Below are 15,225 nucleotides of genomic sequence, written 5' to 3'. Positions count from 1 at the left end.
ATGGCAACAAAGCTGACATTCTGATTCTACTACACAGACTATGGGAACCTTAGCCTGTGTCTCGGACAAACCCAGAAATGGGACAATGGTTCCATTAGGCCGGGTCTAATGCTATTTAAGACGCGTCTGTGAGAAAGTCCCAAGCTGAGAGAGAAGGCATCTAAGCATGGGGAGGGGCCTATAGCTTGAGAAGTAAGGTATGTCTGGAACAACATGGCCTACAAGCTATTTGACAGTGACGAAGCAGAGAGAGCACAAAGAGCTTTTAAACAAAGTTTGTGTCACTTCAGTCTGAACCAGTAGAACAGGAACTTCACCTTCTGTAACTCACCCTTCCTACCCCCCAAATCACCACTTAAGAAACACCTAATAGTTTGTTTTCTTTTTTGTTTGTTTGTTTAAATATTACAGAAGTCCCTTTTTCTCCCCAATGACCCATTCCACCCCAGCCCACCCCCCTCCCCAGTTCCTCTCCACACCATCGTCCATGTCCTTGGGTTTTGCATATATGTGGATCAGTTCTTTGGTTAATCTCTCCCCCTCCACTCTCCCGCCCTCCCACCCTCCATCCTTCTGAGATTCATCAGTCTGATCCATGTTTCCATGTCATTGAATCTATTCTGTTCATCAGTTTATTAAGTTTTTTAGATTCCAATGTTTTCTAAATGAATGAAGAGATGCATCACTAACTGCTCAGAGGTAAGAGCAGCTTTAAAGCTAAGACCACACACTGGTGCCCAGACCTAGTAATCTTGCCCCAATAATATGCTTGTTCAGCCCGCAGTTTTAAAGCTTGAATCTGCAGAAGAATGCAGACACGGAGAGCCCATTAGGGTGAATCAACTCACCATATTTTGCAACTAATGACCAGAAACACCAATTTGGCTCTCCAGCCATAGCTCTCAACATCCTAGTAGAAAGGCAAACCCAGGTACATCACAGTGCCAATCTGCTTATTCGGTGATCCATTTTGCTTTGCTAGGGCAGACACTCCTTAGTAAGTCAGTCACCACAGCACTCACCCACCGCCCTTTATGAGATTGAGATCAGCATCTACTTCATCAGCACCATCAATGGCGAGGTCGATCTGTGTTGGGAGGAAAGATACAAAACCTACTAGGCCTTCTGAGGGAAGGCTCTGGGCCAAGCTTGAGCATGCAATAACTTATCAGGCCCTCCGCAGCTGATTAGCTAGGTACAGTTAGTTATTTGCTTTTAACCAATCAAGACACTGCGGCTCTGAGAGGTTAAACTGTTCCCCTGGAGTCACCCGGAGACAAACATGGGCCTGGGAACCACACCTGGGTCCAGCTCTTACACTCGTCTCTCCTCACGAACGGGATTCTCTGTGGACAAGCTGGAATTACGGGGATAGTGCAACCTCAATGTGGGTGACATCACCCCAAGTACAGAAACAGACATATACACATAACTGTGGTATTAAAACGTCATGGAGGAAGGGAGGAGAGACCATAGGAAAAGGCTGAGAAACACTGACACAGAAGTTTCCACACTAGTGGGGCAAACACAGGGCGATTTGAAGTGGACAGAGACGACCCCAAGAAGAGTGATAAAGCTGACACACTTGATGTGATCGTAACTGAAGATTATCCAAGGTACCTGACGATGACCCAGCCACACGCCTGTCTGGACTTGCCCACTCTTTCACTAGAAAGCTCTACCACCGGCCCCCACCGCAGTCAAAGGGCAATCGGTTCATTCACCTTCCAAAATTTGGAATCAAGGAAGCTACGTATTTCTCATCACTCCTGTACTCTGCATGGACAACGTGGGAGTTTCGAGTAGGTTTTTAAAAATAGCAATAGGAAACCTCAGGGTGCAGATTCAGTTCAAACTGCAATTGGAAGTTGCTTGGCGCAGCCGCTGGGGCACAGAAGTAAGGCCGGCAAAAAGGTTCAGGCACACCCTTGCTGCCCTTTCGTGTGTGTCCTTTGTCCGAAATCACAGCCTATGTTGCTCCTCCTTGACTCTCAGAACCCCAGGGCTGCGCTTGGCCTGGGCACTGACTCTGCAGGGCCTGGAAGGTGGCAACCCTTCCTGTTCGGATGGCAGGTCCATATTCAGACTAAACTACTCTCCTAACAGTGCTCAACAGCTGATTCGCCTGTGCCCAGCTCTGCCCACATATCTTTCTCAATGAGCCCTTCCCATGGTCCTTGCTAACCCCTCTGAGGCCCACGTGCACCATGACAACTAGGGCACTAGACCACCTCTAGACGAGCATCAATCCCTAACCACCAGCCTGGTTTTGGAGTTGCCACACCCTGCCTGACTCTTCCAATCCAATGTTGCCCTTTCCCCATTCCCCCTCGGTCCTCATCACCCCAGCCAGCCCGGGCACTGTCTACATATATCCACATGCCTGCCCGGAACTGCTGCTGTGGGGCCCATCTATCCCTCTCCAGAATGTTCTCTCCTGTCCTTGCCACCTAGCCTTCACAGTTCCACTCAAACTTTACCTCTTCCACAAAACTCTTCCAAATAGCACCACTCTACAGCTAGAAGCACCCGAATTCATATTGAGGCTCTGCTACTTACAAAAAGCACAGCCCTGGGCAAGTGGCTTGCCCTCTCTGTGCCTTTTCACATCTGTGGAAAAGGTGGGTACATAATGGTACCCACCCTCAAGACTACTGGAGATTAAATAATTTACCACCAGTACAGCACTGAGCAAAATATCTGGTCCACAGTAAGGGCTCAGTAACTGTTGACTGTGAGCATGCTGCTCACCTTCGCATCTGCAGCCTCCTCTGACAGCCCCAGTGTGTAATCATCTTTACCATAAAACTCAGTGTAACCCGGTCCCCAATGAGAGTGGTGCCTCAGACAATCACTTCTTTTCTCCACGTCATGGTGAGCTCCACGGGCCGACTCAGTATCAAACATCTGTCCAAGGACCGAAAGAGGCCCAGGGTGCAGCTGGGGCTCCTCTAACCCCCTTAATGACACTCAAATTGAGCCCTCAAGGTTAAACCAAAGAGAATGTACTGGAAACTAAACACCTCTCTGCTTGAGACCTCAGCCAGGATTAATACTCAAGGTCTCAGGAGAAAGGTTAATGATGAACTGACCTCTGTCCTACCCACGACAGATACCCAAAGCTCATGGACAAGCGAATGCCACAAAAAAGGAGGCAGCAAGACACAGCAGCCTGACTCTTACCTCTGGGTGTCGGTCCAGGTCGCTGAGTGTTAGGCCATATTGCAGGATGAGCTGGCGGGCCTGCGGAAGACAGGGAAAAGCACCGTGATCGCTTACCCAAGCATGAGGCAAAGATGTGCAGAATTCTGTTGGATTTCAGTGTTGAACACTGAGTCCTGACCGAGGTTCCCTCCCAAATCCAAATCTGGTTCACCAGCAGATAGGAGATCTAGACCCGTGAAAGGTAAAGCTAAGTTAATTCATCCTGGAGCCAGAAGGTCGCACATGGCACAGAGTGAAGACTGAGTCCAGTGCTGGCTCAGCTTTTCCTCAGTGGTCTGCTATTTAAGACAATGTCATTGCCTCCTAAGGCTTCTGGTAACACAGTGTTTAAAAAAACTTCCTAAAATAAGAACCAAATCTATAAGGATTAGAAAAGTTTTTATTTAAATCCAACAGTGTGGAGAAAAGGCTGAAGATGATCACTATGAATTGATACGGCGTGATTCCCAGGCAATACCACAGAGTAAAAATAAGCGAAAAAACACATATTCAGAGGCATAGAGGCAGGACTCCCTGAACGGGAAAGCGAGGGGCTCGGCAAAGTGAAGGCCCAGCCTGGGAGACATTCGGGATGTTTGTGGGAAGTCAGCACCACTAATTTTACAGACACGCCTACAGGTAACCTGTAAGAGGCTGACCAAGCAAAGGGCAGTGGTGGCCGCCACCACCTGGCCCTGGGCAGGACTCACAGCTGGAAAAACTGCACATGAACCTCGTCATCCGAGGCCAGTGAGGAGGACTCGTGCTCATGTCATTGCTCACAACCTGCAAAGGAATCAGAGGACGGGAATGTTTCTTTCAAAGGCATGCCTTGAAAACAGTTTCAGCTTAAAGCGAAAAGCACTCGAGATTAAGAATTGGGTCTGGGTTCAATCTTAAATGAACCAGCCATGGAACCCCTGGCAAATTTTCTCATCTACAAAAAGATGAGGGTGACTGAAATGGCCAACATAAATCTTCACACCCAAAATCTAACAATAAAATACTAAGGCCCTGGAATTTGCAATATATGGACCTTATTTGGATCCTGGTTCAAACAAACTGTAAAAAATATTTTAAGGATAAGACAAGAAGGGAATTTTGAACCCTAGATTTATATTTGATGCTATTAAAGCTTACTGTTACATTTTTAAGTATTGTTGAGATGTTTAAAAGTCTCCCTATTTTTCAGACAGAATGAAATACATACAATGAATTTACACTATGACTAGGATGTTTCAAAATAAGGTGGAGGAGAATGGGGCACAGATGAAACAAAACTGCCCATGAATTAGGAATTGTTCAAACTGGGTAATGGGTACATGGAAGTTCTTTATATTGCTCTTTAGCCTTTCTAAAGTTTGAAGTTTTCCATAGTAAAAGGTTAAAATAAAATGCTGACTAAAAAAGCACAAGTTAAAAAAAATGCATGATTTCATTCTTATTAAAGAGAAACATATAATGGAGAAAATAATAATAAAAATGGCATTGCTGGATTAGTTCCAAGTTCCTAGATTTCTCCAAAAGTAGTCCTGGAGAATCACCCTAATTCCAGAACTTGAAACTATAAAAACATTGGGAATCCTGGAAGGCAGCCTCCAAGCTGACCCCCCAAAGATCCCGTTGGTATTCATGCTTTTGGGTAGCCCCTGCCCACAATGTCCCAGGACTGTCTGTGTGACCAATGGCACACAGCAGGGGAAATGGCATGACACTCTGAGGACACCAACTGCTATGTCCTTAAGACACTGAGACAGTCTTGGGCACAGGCCCTCTACCCAACAGCCTGTGAAGAACAAGCCTGCAAGCACCACATGACTGAGCAGATCCTTCAACCACGTTGAGTTTTGAGATGTCTGCAGCCCTGACCAACAGCTCAACTGTACCTCATGAGAGACCCAAAGCCAGAACCACCCAACTAACCATAGAGATTCCTGACTCTTGGAAACTAAAAAATAATGTTAGTTGTTTGAAACTGCTAAGTTTGGGGGTAACTTGTGCCATAGCAACAAACATCTGTTACAGATAGTGTTAGAAAAATGACAAGAACTGTATACAGTTCAGTGTGATATTGTATCATGCAAATAAAACTGTGATGTACTATGATTTCCTATTAGTTTTATATACTTTAAAAACAGTACTAAAAAAATAAATAAATAAAAATAAAAATAAATAAAAACAGTACTAAACTGTACCCAAATACATTACATGAAAACTGGATATAAGAAAAACGTTCTATCACAATTTCTATGGGAAAAGTCCTATATAACTATATCATTTTAATTTAACATTTCTTAAGTTCAAAGCACCACTTGACAGTGTTGCTGTTTGATGAGGATGTCCTGTTTGTCTATCTAGGCTGTGATCAGAGTATGAGAACACATTTCAGACACTTTTTAAAATATATATATATGTCTTTATTGATTTCAGAGAGAGTAAGGGAGAGGAATCGAGACAGAAACATCAATAATGAGAGAGTCACTCATCGGCTGCCTCCTTCATGCCCCCTGGGGACTGAGCCCACAACCTAGGCTTGAGTCCTCTTGCACGCCCCGTGACTGGGAATCGAACCACAATCTCCTAGTTCATGGGTCGACGCTCAACTGAGCCACGCGAGCCGGGCAACAGTAACAGTTTTAAAAGGAGTCCTGGAGTTCTTGGCATTCCTCCTCTGCTTGAAATGCCAGCCTTCTCCCAGACTCCAGCCTTCTCCCAGACTCCACCCCTCATAGGAAGCCTTCCCAACTCCCTGGAAAAGAGTGGGATCTCTCCTTCCTCTAAAAGGCACATATCTCTCCTTCTTCTCTACTGTGTATTTGTGACAAATGACACATAAAGACAGCATTCATTCATCCAACAAACACTTGTAGAGTGCCTAAGAGCCAGGCACAACACTGGACTCTGGAGACAGTGAATAACACCTCCCATGTACAGGGAGCCTCATATGCCTGATAAAAATATACACCCTCAATAATCACTATGTCCAACTGACTCCTTTTTCACTACCACCACCATTAGCTGCCCACCCCTGCACCACTCCAGAGTCTGGCATGAGAGAGGGCTGGAAGGTGTTGTCTATGTTCTGAACCTGGGAGGCTTGTGGGTATCCCTCCTGCCCCACACCAACTCTCATCTCCCCAAACAGTAAGCAATACCACGAGCACAGGATCTGTACTTCCTCTAAACCGTATATGCCCCATTTACAACATGGAAGACCCTGTACAATGACCTCAGATCCCACTGGGTCTGGAGGCTGAGCTTTCTCCCATCAGCAAATCCTCCAACTCTCCCTTCTCCCCACCTCTGGCTGGATGCCCCTGCAAGGGGCCCTGCACAGACAAGTCATGCTCACAAATGGCCTGAGTGCTAAGGATTGAACTGTGCTCCCCTAAAGAGAGGTATGTTGAAGTTCTATCCACCAGTACCTGAGAGTATGACCTAATTTGGAGACAAGGTCCTTACAGAGGTAATCAACTTAAAATAAAAATCATTAGGGTGAGCCCTAACCCCATATGACTGGTGTCCTTATGAAGGGAACTATGGACACAGTGACACACACACACACAGACAAGGGCATATAAACATGAAGACAGAAGCCGGGGAGATGCACCTACAGGCCAGGCAATGCCAAAGGCCACACCCCACCACAGCCAGAAGACAGGCAGAGAACAGGTTCTCCTCCCAGCTCCAAGGGATCAACCCCGCCAACACAGGATCCCGGGCTGCTGCCTCCAGAACTATGAGAAAATATATCTGTTTTTTAAGCTACTACGTTTATTGTGCCTTGTTAGGGCAGCTCGAGTAAACTAAAACACTGAATTCAACAAAACAGCCCTACCCTGGGAGCATCGACCCATCACTGGCTCTGTTAGGGGCAGAAATATTAATTATGCTCTGTTAACCATGATTGTTTTGTTGTGATTAGAAAAAGCACATTCTAACCTGGCTGAGAGTTGTACACTCCGCGACATGGGCGTTAACTTTGGAATGTGGTCTATACTTCTATTATCATTGGAAGATTAGTAGCCTTGTTCCCAAAACAATGGAGTCCTGGAGGCACCTGCCCTTTGTGACCCCCAGCCCACAATGCTTGTAATCTGTTAGCATTATACCTTGCCTAGTTTCCCATGCCTGTAATTCCTACTTTCCTATGTAATTTTTATCCTTCTACCCAATATAAGCAGCTAGCTTATGGGGGAGGGAGGGGCGGTGGTAGAGCAGATTTTCATGGGTGAACCCCTGCTCTCCCATAGTGCCGGCAATATTGGAATAAACGCTCATATACAATTCAACCCTGTCTCTGCTTAATTGGTTCAAGTAGTGACAGGCAGCCAGGACCCATTTGTTGTCCAGTTTCAACCCAGCCAGCACAAATGTAGCCTCAGACACCCAACTGAGACCAGCAGCCCCTGGACACCAGACACTCCAAACTCACAGCTAAGGAATCTCCTGAGGGTGTGGAGCAAAGCCCCTTCGGCCTCTTCTAGCTCTCAGAAGTGCAGGGAGCCAGAAAGCTAATAAAGACTAGCTGGCACTAGTGAAAACAGGAAGCAATGACTTCTCACTGCAACCCCACAGCTTATGCCCTCCCGACAGTGGTATATGTAAGGCTAGCAGTCCTTCTGTTTTTCACAAATTTTACAATAAATCTGAAAAGATCTTCCCTCTAGGGCCTGCTTGAGGTAGATTAAAGGCCAGTGTGAACAATAAACAACTACTTTTGACTTAAACCAAATCTGACTTTCAAATGCTTTTTTATTTTCTTCTTCCAAAGCCTAACTTTAAAGGGAAAATCTATACAAATACTTTAAATCACTATAGGTTGGATGTAGGAAAGTGGTGGTACTCTGACAAGAAGCAGAGAGCCCTTGCTCCCAGCCACAGACTGGATTTACCACTAAAATACTGTGTAACCAACTTGGAAAAACAAGAGAAATATACCTGAGTGGACATATTTCAAGTAAGGAGCACTGAAGAAATATCACACAGTCTGGTAAGAGAGAGAGGGCACAGAAAAGGGGAGTTCCCCCTGAAGCCAGTGCTGGGCTGTGAGGCCCAAGGGTTAGAGGCTGCAAAGCTCCCTCCCCTTGGGAGTATGGATTGACATCCAAAAGCTGGGATCTCAAGCCCGGAGCAGAGAAGGGAAGGAGAGGCCATGCAGGGTGGGCAGAGGGAGCCAGGGGAACAGTGTGCCTGTGAGAAGGGGACCTCGCCTTCCTAGTGAAACAATGCACCTAATGGCAGCAGCTGGGACAAGAGTCTTTCACCCTGACTGCTGACAGTAGGAAAGGGTGTCCCACAGTGTATGGTTTCTGAATAGAAAGGAGCCAGAAGGCTTCACTGAGCAGCCACCTAGAGGGACCCTCTGCTTTCCTGTAAGGCATTGTGTGGAACCCCAGAAAGCATTTGAACTGTGTGGCACAGGGAAGGGGAAGAGAGCCCTCCTGCCACAAGAGAGAGGACCAGAGTTGCCAGCTGGGTAGATCAGGTCTCCACCCTCTAGAGAGGAACCAGAGCTACCAGCAGGGCGGATACAGTCTCCAGCCACCAGAGCTGCCAGTGGATAGGGACTCCAGCAGCCAGAGATGCCAGTGGGGTGAATCAGAGATTTTTCACCTACTCTAAGGGGAGCCAGGGGAGCACGCAAAGAGCTGTCTCAGCTTTACTGAGATCAACTGTGCAGGGGACCTGAGAGGGGCTGACTTTGTGGCCCCTCCTGCTTGGTTCCAAGGCCCGGGGCACTGGAACCTCCCCAGGCAGGTTCTCTGCCTTTTTTGCTGCTTTGTGTGTTTTTGAGTTTTTGATTGCTGAATGGGCGTTTACATTACTGGCTTGCATTGGGGAGACAGACAGCGAAAGCTGGGATTTGCGTCTGCATTGTGGAGAGTATGAAATGAGCACTCTGTGAGATTAGCAAACCTGATCTGGGAAAGGAGGGGAAGAGCATGCCTACCTCTCCTGCACGCTAGGAGCACCACCCCCAACAGGAAAGGGGCTGGTTCCGCTCACTGAAGCCCCAGATAGCACCCGCAGGGCACAGACCTGAGGGGGAAGGGAGAACAGCTCAAAGGACAACAATACAAGACTCTCACGGACTATAATTTGGAAACTGAAGAAAAGCTTAAAACCCCTTCTGGGGGCTGGGCAGGCAAAGTGCTCACCAGAATCTTTTTTTAATTGAACCCACTGAGCCCAAGCCACTGAACCTGCCCATACAGAAAAGGCAAAAGACTGAATTCAATCTGAACCTGCAGCAGGCAACTGTATGAAGAACTAGAATTGGAGGATAGGGTAAAGAAAGAGAAGTTGGCTTTGAAGCAGAGACTAACTTTTCCGTAGTGAGTGCCTGACAGTAAAACATCTAAGTAAGGGGAGAAATATCCCGAGCTACACTAGCCAGCCTGCACCCTAAAGACTCTCTTCAGAAGACTCTGGAGTAAAACCAGGCAACCACAAGGGGGAGGAAAAATAGCTGACAAGGGGAGGTGGTCCACAGAGAGCCTCAGACCGGTCAACTACCTAAGGACACCAGAGCAAAAACCTAGATTGGCTGATATATAGATACCTCCCAGGAGAACCAATATCAGCATAAAAACCAGTGAGCCATAGACAACATAAGCTGCCCAGATGAAACTCACCTGATTGACTTTTTTTTCTTTTTTTAGAAAAAAGAGAAAAGAAAAAAATTTCTTTTTAAATTTTCTGTTCTTAATTTAATTCTTTAATTTTTTAAAAAACTTGTTTTGCTATGTTTTTTGTTTTTTTTTTGCTTTGTTTTGTTTTTGGTTCTATTATCAAAGTTTTCTTGATATTCTCTATTTTATTGCTGGGATATTATCATTATAACCAGTAAGTTTACTGCTTTTCTTTATTGTTGCCCTCATCTCTCTTATTAGACTCCTTCCCTGCCCTTGATTTACCTCTCTCTCTCTCTTCCTCTTCCACTGGCATAACTTTTTTTTCTTTTCTTTTTATCCCATTTTTTTCTCTGTCTTCCTGTCTGTTTGCTGTTTGTCTCTTAATTTTTTTATTTTTTTCTTTTTCAACTATTTTCCTATTCCTACATGCTACTCTCAATATTTTGCTCGCTCTTCTTTCAGATCCTTTCCTCTACATCTTTTATCTCCCAGTGGCGTCTCTATTTTTTACTTTTTATTTTATTTTATAATTTTTTTTCTTTATGTCCTTTTCTCTTTCTCTATTTTTTTTTTTTTTTTTTTGCATTAACATTTGTGTTCTCGCTTTGCTCTCCCAATTCTATTTTCTCTTTGCATGTTTTCATTACGATTGTCAGGATATTTTGTAAGTTACTGCTTGTTTTCTGGCAGTTTGGTTGTGTACTGTCTTGCCTTGCCAGCACCTGTACAACAGCTCACATGCCGTGGTTGGGGCTGAGACACACAGTTAGCCAACCTGAAAGGAGAGTCCTCCCAAGAAGCGGTCAACAACAATCTAGACCCAATCACACAGGAGAGCCCAAAGAACTCACAAAAGGGATACCCACAAAAGGGACACACCTAGAGCAAATAGCTCAGAAGATTAAAGAAAACACACCTCTGGGCTCCACTGGACTCACACTACAAAATCCTTCCCCATAAGGCTGGGAGACAGTAAATATATCTAACAAACACTAAGAGTCAACAAAATGGGGAGTCAAAGAAACAACTCCCAAACTAAAGAAAAGGAAAAATCACAAGAAAAAGGCCTTGATGAGATGGAGTTAAGCAAGTTATCAGAAATAGAGTTCAGAACAATGGTTACAAAGATGCTCAAGGAAATTAATGAGAACCACAAGACATTTAATGGGAAGGTCCAGGAACTTAGTGAAAACATGAAAAAAGAGCTAGATATGATAAATAAGAACCAGGCAGAAATGAAGAATACTATACCTGATATCAAAATCACCCTGGAAGGAATTAAAAGTAGGCTCAATGAAGCAGAGAATAAGTGAGTTAGAAGATAAGGTAGAAAAAAACACTCAAGCAGAGCAGCAAAAAGGAAAAACACTTAAAAGCATGAGGACAGTTTAAGGGAACTTTGGGACAACATAAAGAGAAACAACATTCACATCATAGGGATGCCAGAGAGAGAGGAAAGAGAGCAAGGGAGAGAGAATTTGGTGGAGGAAATATTGACAGAAAATTTCCCTAACCTGGTGAGGGAGAAAGCCACACAAGTTCAGGAAGCACACAGGGTTCCAAACAAGAAGAACCCAAAGAGACCCACTCCAAGACACATCATAATTAAAATGGCAAATGTTAAGGACAAAGAGAGAATATTAAAAGCTGCAAGAGAGAGACAAGCAGTGACCTACAAGGAAGCCCCCATAAGGCTGACAGCAGATTTCTCAAGAGAAACACTTCAGGCCAGAGGGGACAGACATGAAGTTCTCAAAGTAATGAAAAGCAAGAACATGCAACCAAGATTGCTTTATGCAGCAAGGCTATCATTAAAGCTGAAGGCAAAATAAAGAGCTTCCCAGACAAAAGAAGGCTAAAGGAGTTCAGTATCACCAAAATAGCATTAGAAGGAATGCTAAAAGGACTGCTTTTAGGAGGAGGAGGACTATTGAGAGAAAGGTACATCAGCAAAAGGGGGAGTAAATAGCATTAAGTCAGTATATATCAATAGTAACCTTAAAAGTAAATGTAATATATGCTCCAATCAAAAGACTATAGAGTAGCTGAGTGGATAGGAAAACAGGACCCATATATATGCCGGCTACAAAAGACCCACGACCTGAGAGCAAAAGATTCACACAGTCTGAAAGTAAAGGGATGGAAAAAATATTCCATGTAAATGGAAATGAAAAAAGCTAAAGTAGCAATAGTTATTTCTGACAAAATAGACTTCAAAATAAAGACCATATAAAGAAACAAAGAAGGTCACTACATAATACTAAAGAGATCAATCCAACAGGAGGCAATAACCCTTATAAATATATATGCACCCAATATAGAAGCACCTAATCATATAAAAAATTTCTTGGTGGACTTTAAGGGAGATACGGACAGCAACACAACCATAGTGGGGGACTTTAACACCCCACTGTCATCACTGGACAGATCATCAAGACAAAAAATCAACAGGGAAACACAGACCTTAAATGACATACTAGTTCTAATGGATTTAATTGACATTTGCTGAACATCTCATCCCAAAGCAGAATACACATTCTTCTCAACTGCACATGGAACATTCTCAAAGACAGACCACATGTTAAGGCACAAAGCAAGTCACTACAAGTTCAAGAAGACTGAAATCATACCAAGCATCATTTTGGATCACAATGGCATGAAACTAGAAATCAACCACTATAAAAAAACTCAAAAATATTCAAAAACATGGAGGCTAAATAGCATGTTATTAAACAATGAATGGGTTACCAATGAGATCAAGGAAGAAATCAAAAACTTCCTGGGAAAAAACGAAAATGAACAGAAAACAACCCAAAATCTATGGAACACAGCGAAAGTAGACCTCAGAGGAAAGTTCATAGCAGTACAGGCATACCTCAAAAAACAAGAAAAAGCTCTACTAAACCATCTAGCACAACTAAAACAATTAGAAAGAGAACAGCAAGAAAAGTCTGAGGAAGTAGAAGGAAATAATAAAGATTAAAGCAAAAATTAATGACACAGAGACTAAAAAAAAAATACAAAAAAAAGAAAATCAATGAAACTAAGAACTCATTCTTTGAAAAGATAAATAAGATGGATGACCCTTTAGCCAGAATCACCAAGAAACAAAGAGAAAGGGCCCAAATAAATAAAATTAGAAATGAAAGAGGCAATACAACAACCGACCCAAAAGAAATACAAGGAATTGTAAGAAAATACTATGAGCAACTACATGCCAACAAAATGAACAACATGGGTGAAATGGACAAATTCCTAGAAGCATACAATCTTCCAAAGCTGAATCAAGAAGAATCAGAAAAGCTAAATAGGCCGATAACAACTAATGAAATTGAAGCAGTAATCAAAAAACTCCTGGCACAGAAAAGTCCAGGATCAGATGAATTTACAGGCAAGTTTTACCAAACATTCAAAGAATTAACACCTATCCTCCTCAAACTATTCCAGACAATTCAAGAGAAGGTAAAACTCCCAAGCTCTTTTAACGAGGCCAGCATCATCCTAACCCCAAAACCAGATAAAGACACTACAAAGAAAGAAAAGTACAGGCCAATATCCCTGATGGACATAAATGCTAAAATCCTCAGCAAAATACTAGCAAACCAGATCCAGCAATACATTAAAAAGATGATACAACACGACCAGGTGGGATTTATTCTGAGGATGGAAGGCTGGTATAATATTCGCATTTCAATAAATGTGATACATCACATAAACAAAACGAAGGAAAAAAATCATATGATCATATCATACATGCAGAAAAAGCATCTGACAAAGTCCAGCACTCATTTTTGATAAAAACTCTCTGCAAAGTGGGAATAAAGGGAACATACCTCAACATAATAAAGGCCATATATGAAAAACCTACAGCTAACATCATACTCAATGGGCAAAAACTAAAACAATTTCCCTTAAAAATAGGAACAAGACAGGGTTGTCTGCTTTCACCACTCTTATTCAACATAATACTGGAAGTCCTTGCAACAGCAATGCGACAGGAAGAAAATATAAAAGGTATCCAAATTGGAAAGGAGGAAGTAAAACTCATTATTTGCATATGACATGATATTGTACAAAGAAAACCCACCAAAGGACTCCACCAAAGTACTACTAGATTTGATAAATGAATTCAGCAAAGGCAGCTAGATACAAAAGTAACATTCGGAAATCAAGGGCATTTTTATACACCAACAATGAACTCTCAGAAAGAAAAACTAAAAAAGCAATACCATTTACCATTGCAACTAAAAAAATAAGATACCTGGGAATAAACTTAACCAAAGATGTAAAAGACCTGTGCTTGGTAAACTTAACCAAAGATGTAAAAGACCTGTACTTGGAAAACTATAGTACACTGAAAAAAGAAACAGAGGAAGATATAAACAAGTGAAGAATATACCATGCTCATGGATTGGAAGAATTAATATCTTTAAAATGTCCACACTACCCAAAGCAATTTATAGATTCAATGCAACTCCTATTAAAATACCAACAGCATATTTCACAGAGCTAAAACAAATATTCCAAAAATTTATATGGAACCAAAAAAACCCCAAATAGCCACAGCCATCTTGAGAAAGAAGAACAGAGTGGGAGGGATCACTTTACCAGATAGCAAACTGTACTACAAAGCCATTGTGATCAAAACAGCCTGGTATTGGTACAACAGACATATAGATCAATTTAACAGAACAAAGACCCCAGAAATAGACCCACACCATGATGGTCAGTTAATATTTGACAAAGGAGGCAAGAGCATACAATGGATTAAGGGCAGTCTCTTCAATAAATGGTGCTGAGAAAATTGGACAGCTACATGCAAAAAAATGACACTAGATCACCAACTTACTCCATACACAAGAATAAATTCAAAAAGAATAAAATACGTAAATGTAAGTCATGAAACCATAAAAATCCTGGAAGAAAACATAGGCAGTAAAGTCACAGACATGTCATGTAGTGGAATTTTCACCGGCACAACTCCTAGGGCTAAACTAAAGAAAAAACAAATGGGACTACATCAAACTAAAAAGCTTCTGCACAGCAAAAGAAATCAGCCTCAAAATACAAAGGAAAGCCATGGTATGGGAGAACATATTTGCCAAGGATGTATCTGATAAGGGGCTAATTTCCAAAGCGTACAAAGAACTCATACAACTCAACAAGAGGAAGGCAAGCAATCCAATTAAAAAATGGGCAAAGGACCTGAACACTTCTCCAAAGGGGACATACAGATGGCCAAGAGACATATGAAAAAATGAGAACGTGGCTAATCATCAGAGAGATGCAAATTAAAACCACAATGAGGCATCACTTCACACCTGTCAGAATGGCTACCATCAGTAAATCAACCAACAAGAGGATGTAGAGAAAAGGGAACCCT

At 42.9% G+C, this 15,225-nt stretch overlaps 1 protein-coding gene across 2 annotated transcripts in view; it reads right to left on the bottom strand.

Annotated features, from left to right (window-relative positions):
• The window catches only part of RPIA (ribose 5-phosphate isomerase A), a 42,003-nt gene that overhangs the window by 9,888 nt on the left and 16,890 nt on the right, over nt 1-15,225 (bottom strand). For both annotated transcript variants that reach the window (XR_013999416.1, XM_081145364.1), the window contains exons 4-5: nt 3,184-3,243; nt 1,023-1,087 (exon numbers count right to left, since the gene is read on the bottom strand). Coding sequence is in view for 1 of the 2 variants with exons in the window: in XM_081145364.1 (XP_081001490.1) it covers nt 1,023-1,087; nt 3,184-3,243 (125 nt within the window). In the remaining variant the exon portion in view is untranslated. The remainder of the gene's footprint in view (nt 1-1,022; nt 1,088-3,183; nt 3,244-15,225) is intronic.

This window comes from Miniopterus schreibersii (genome assembly GCF_964146895.1).
Source record: "Miniopterus schreibersii genome assembly, chromosome: 8".
Taxonomy (NCBI): domain Eukaryota; kingdom Metazoa; phylum Chordata; class Mammalia; order Chiroptera; family Miniopteridae; genus Miniopterus; species Miniopterus schreibersii.
This window is presented reverse-complemented; position numbering and strand designations above follow the sequence as displayed.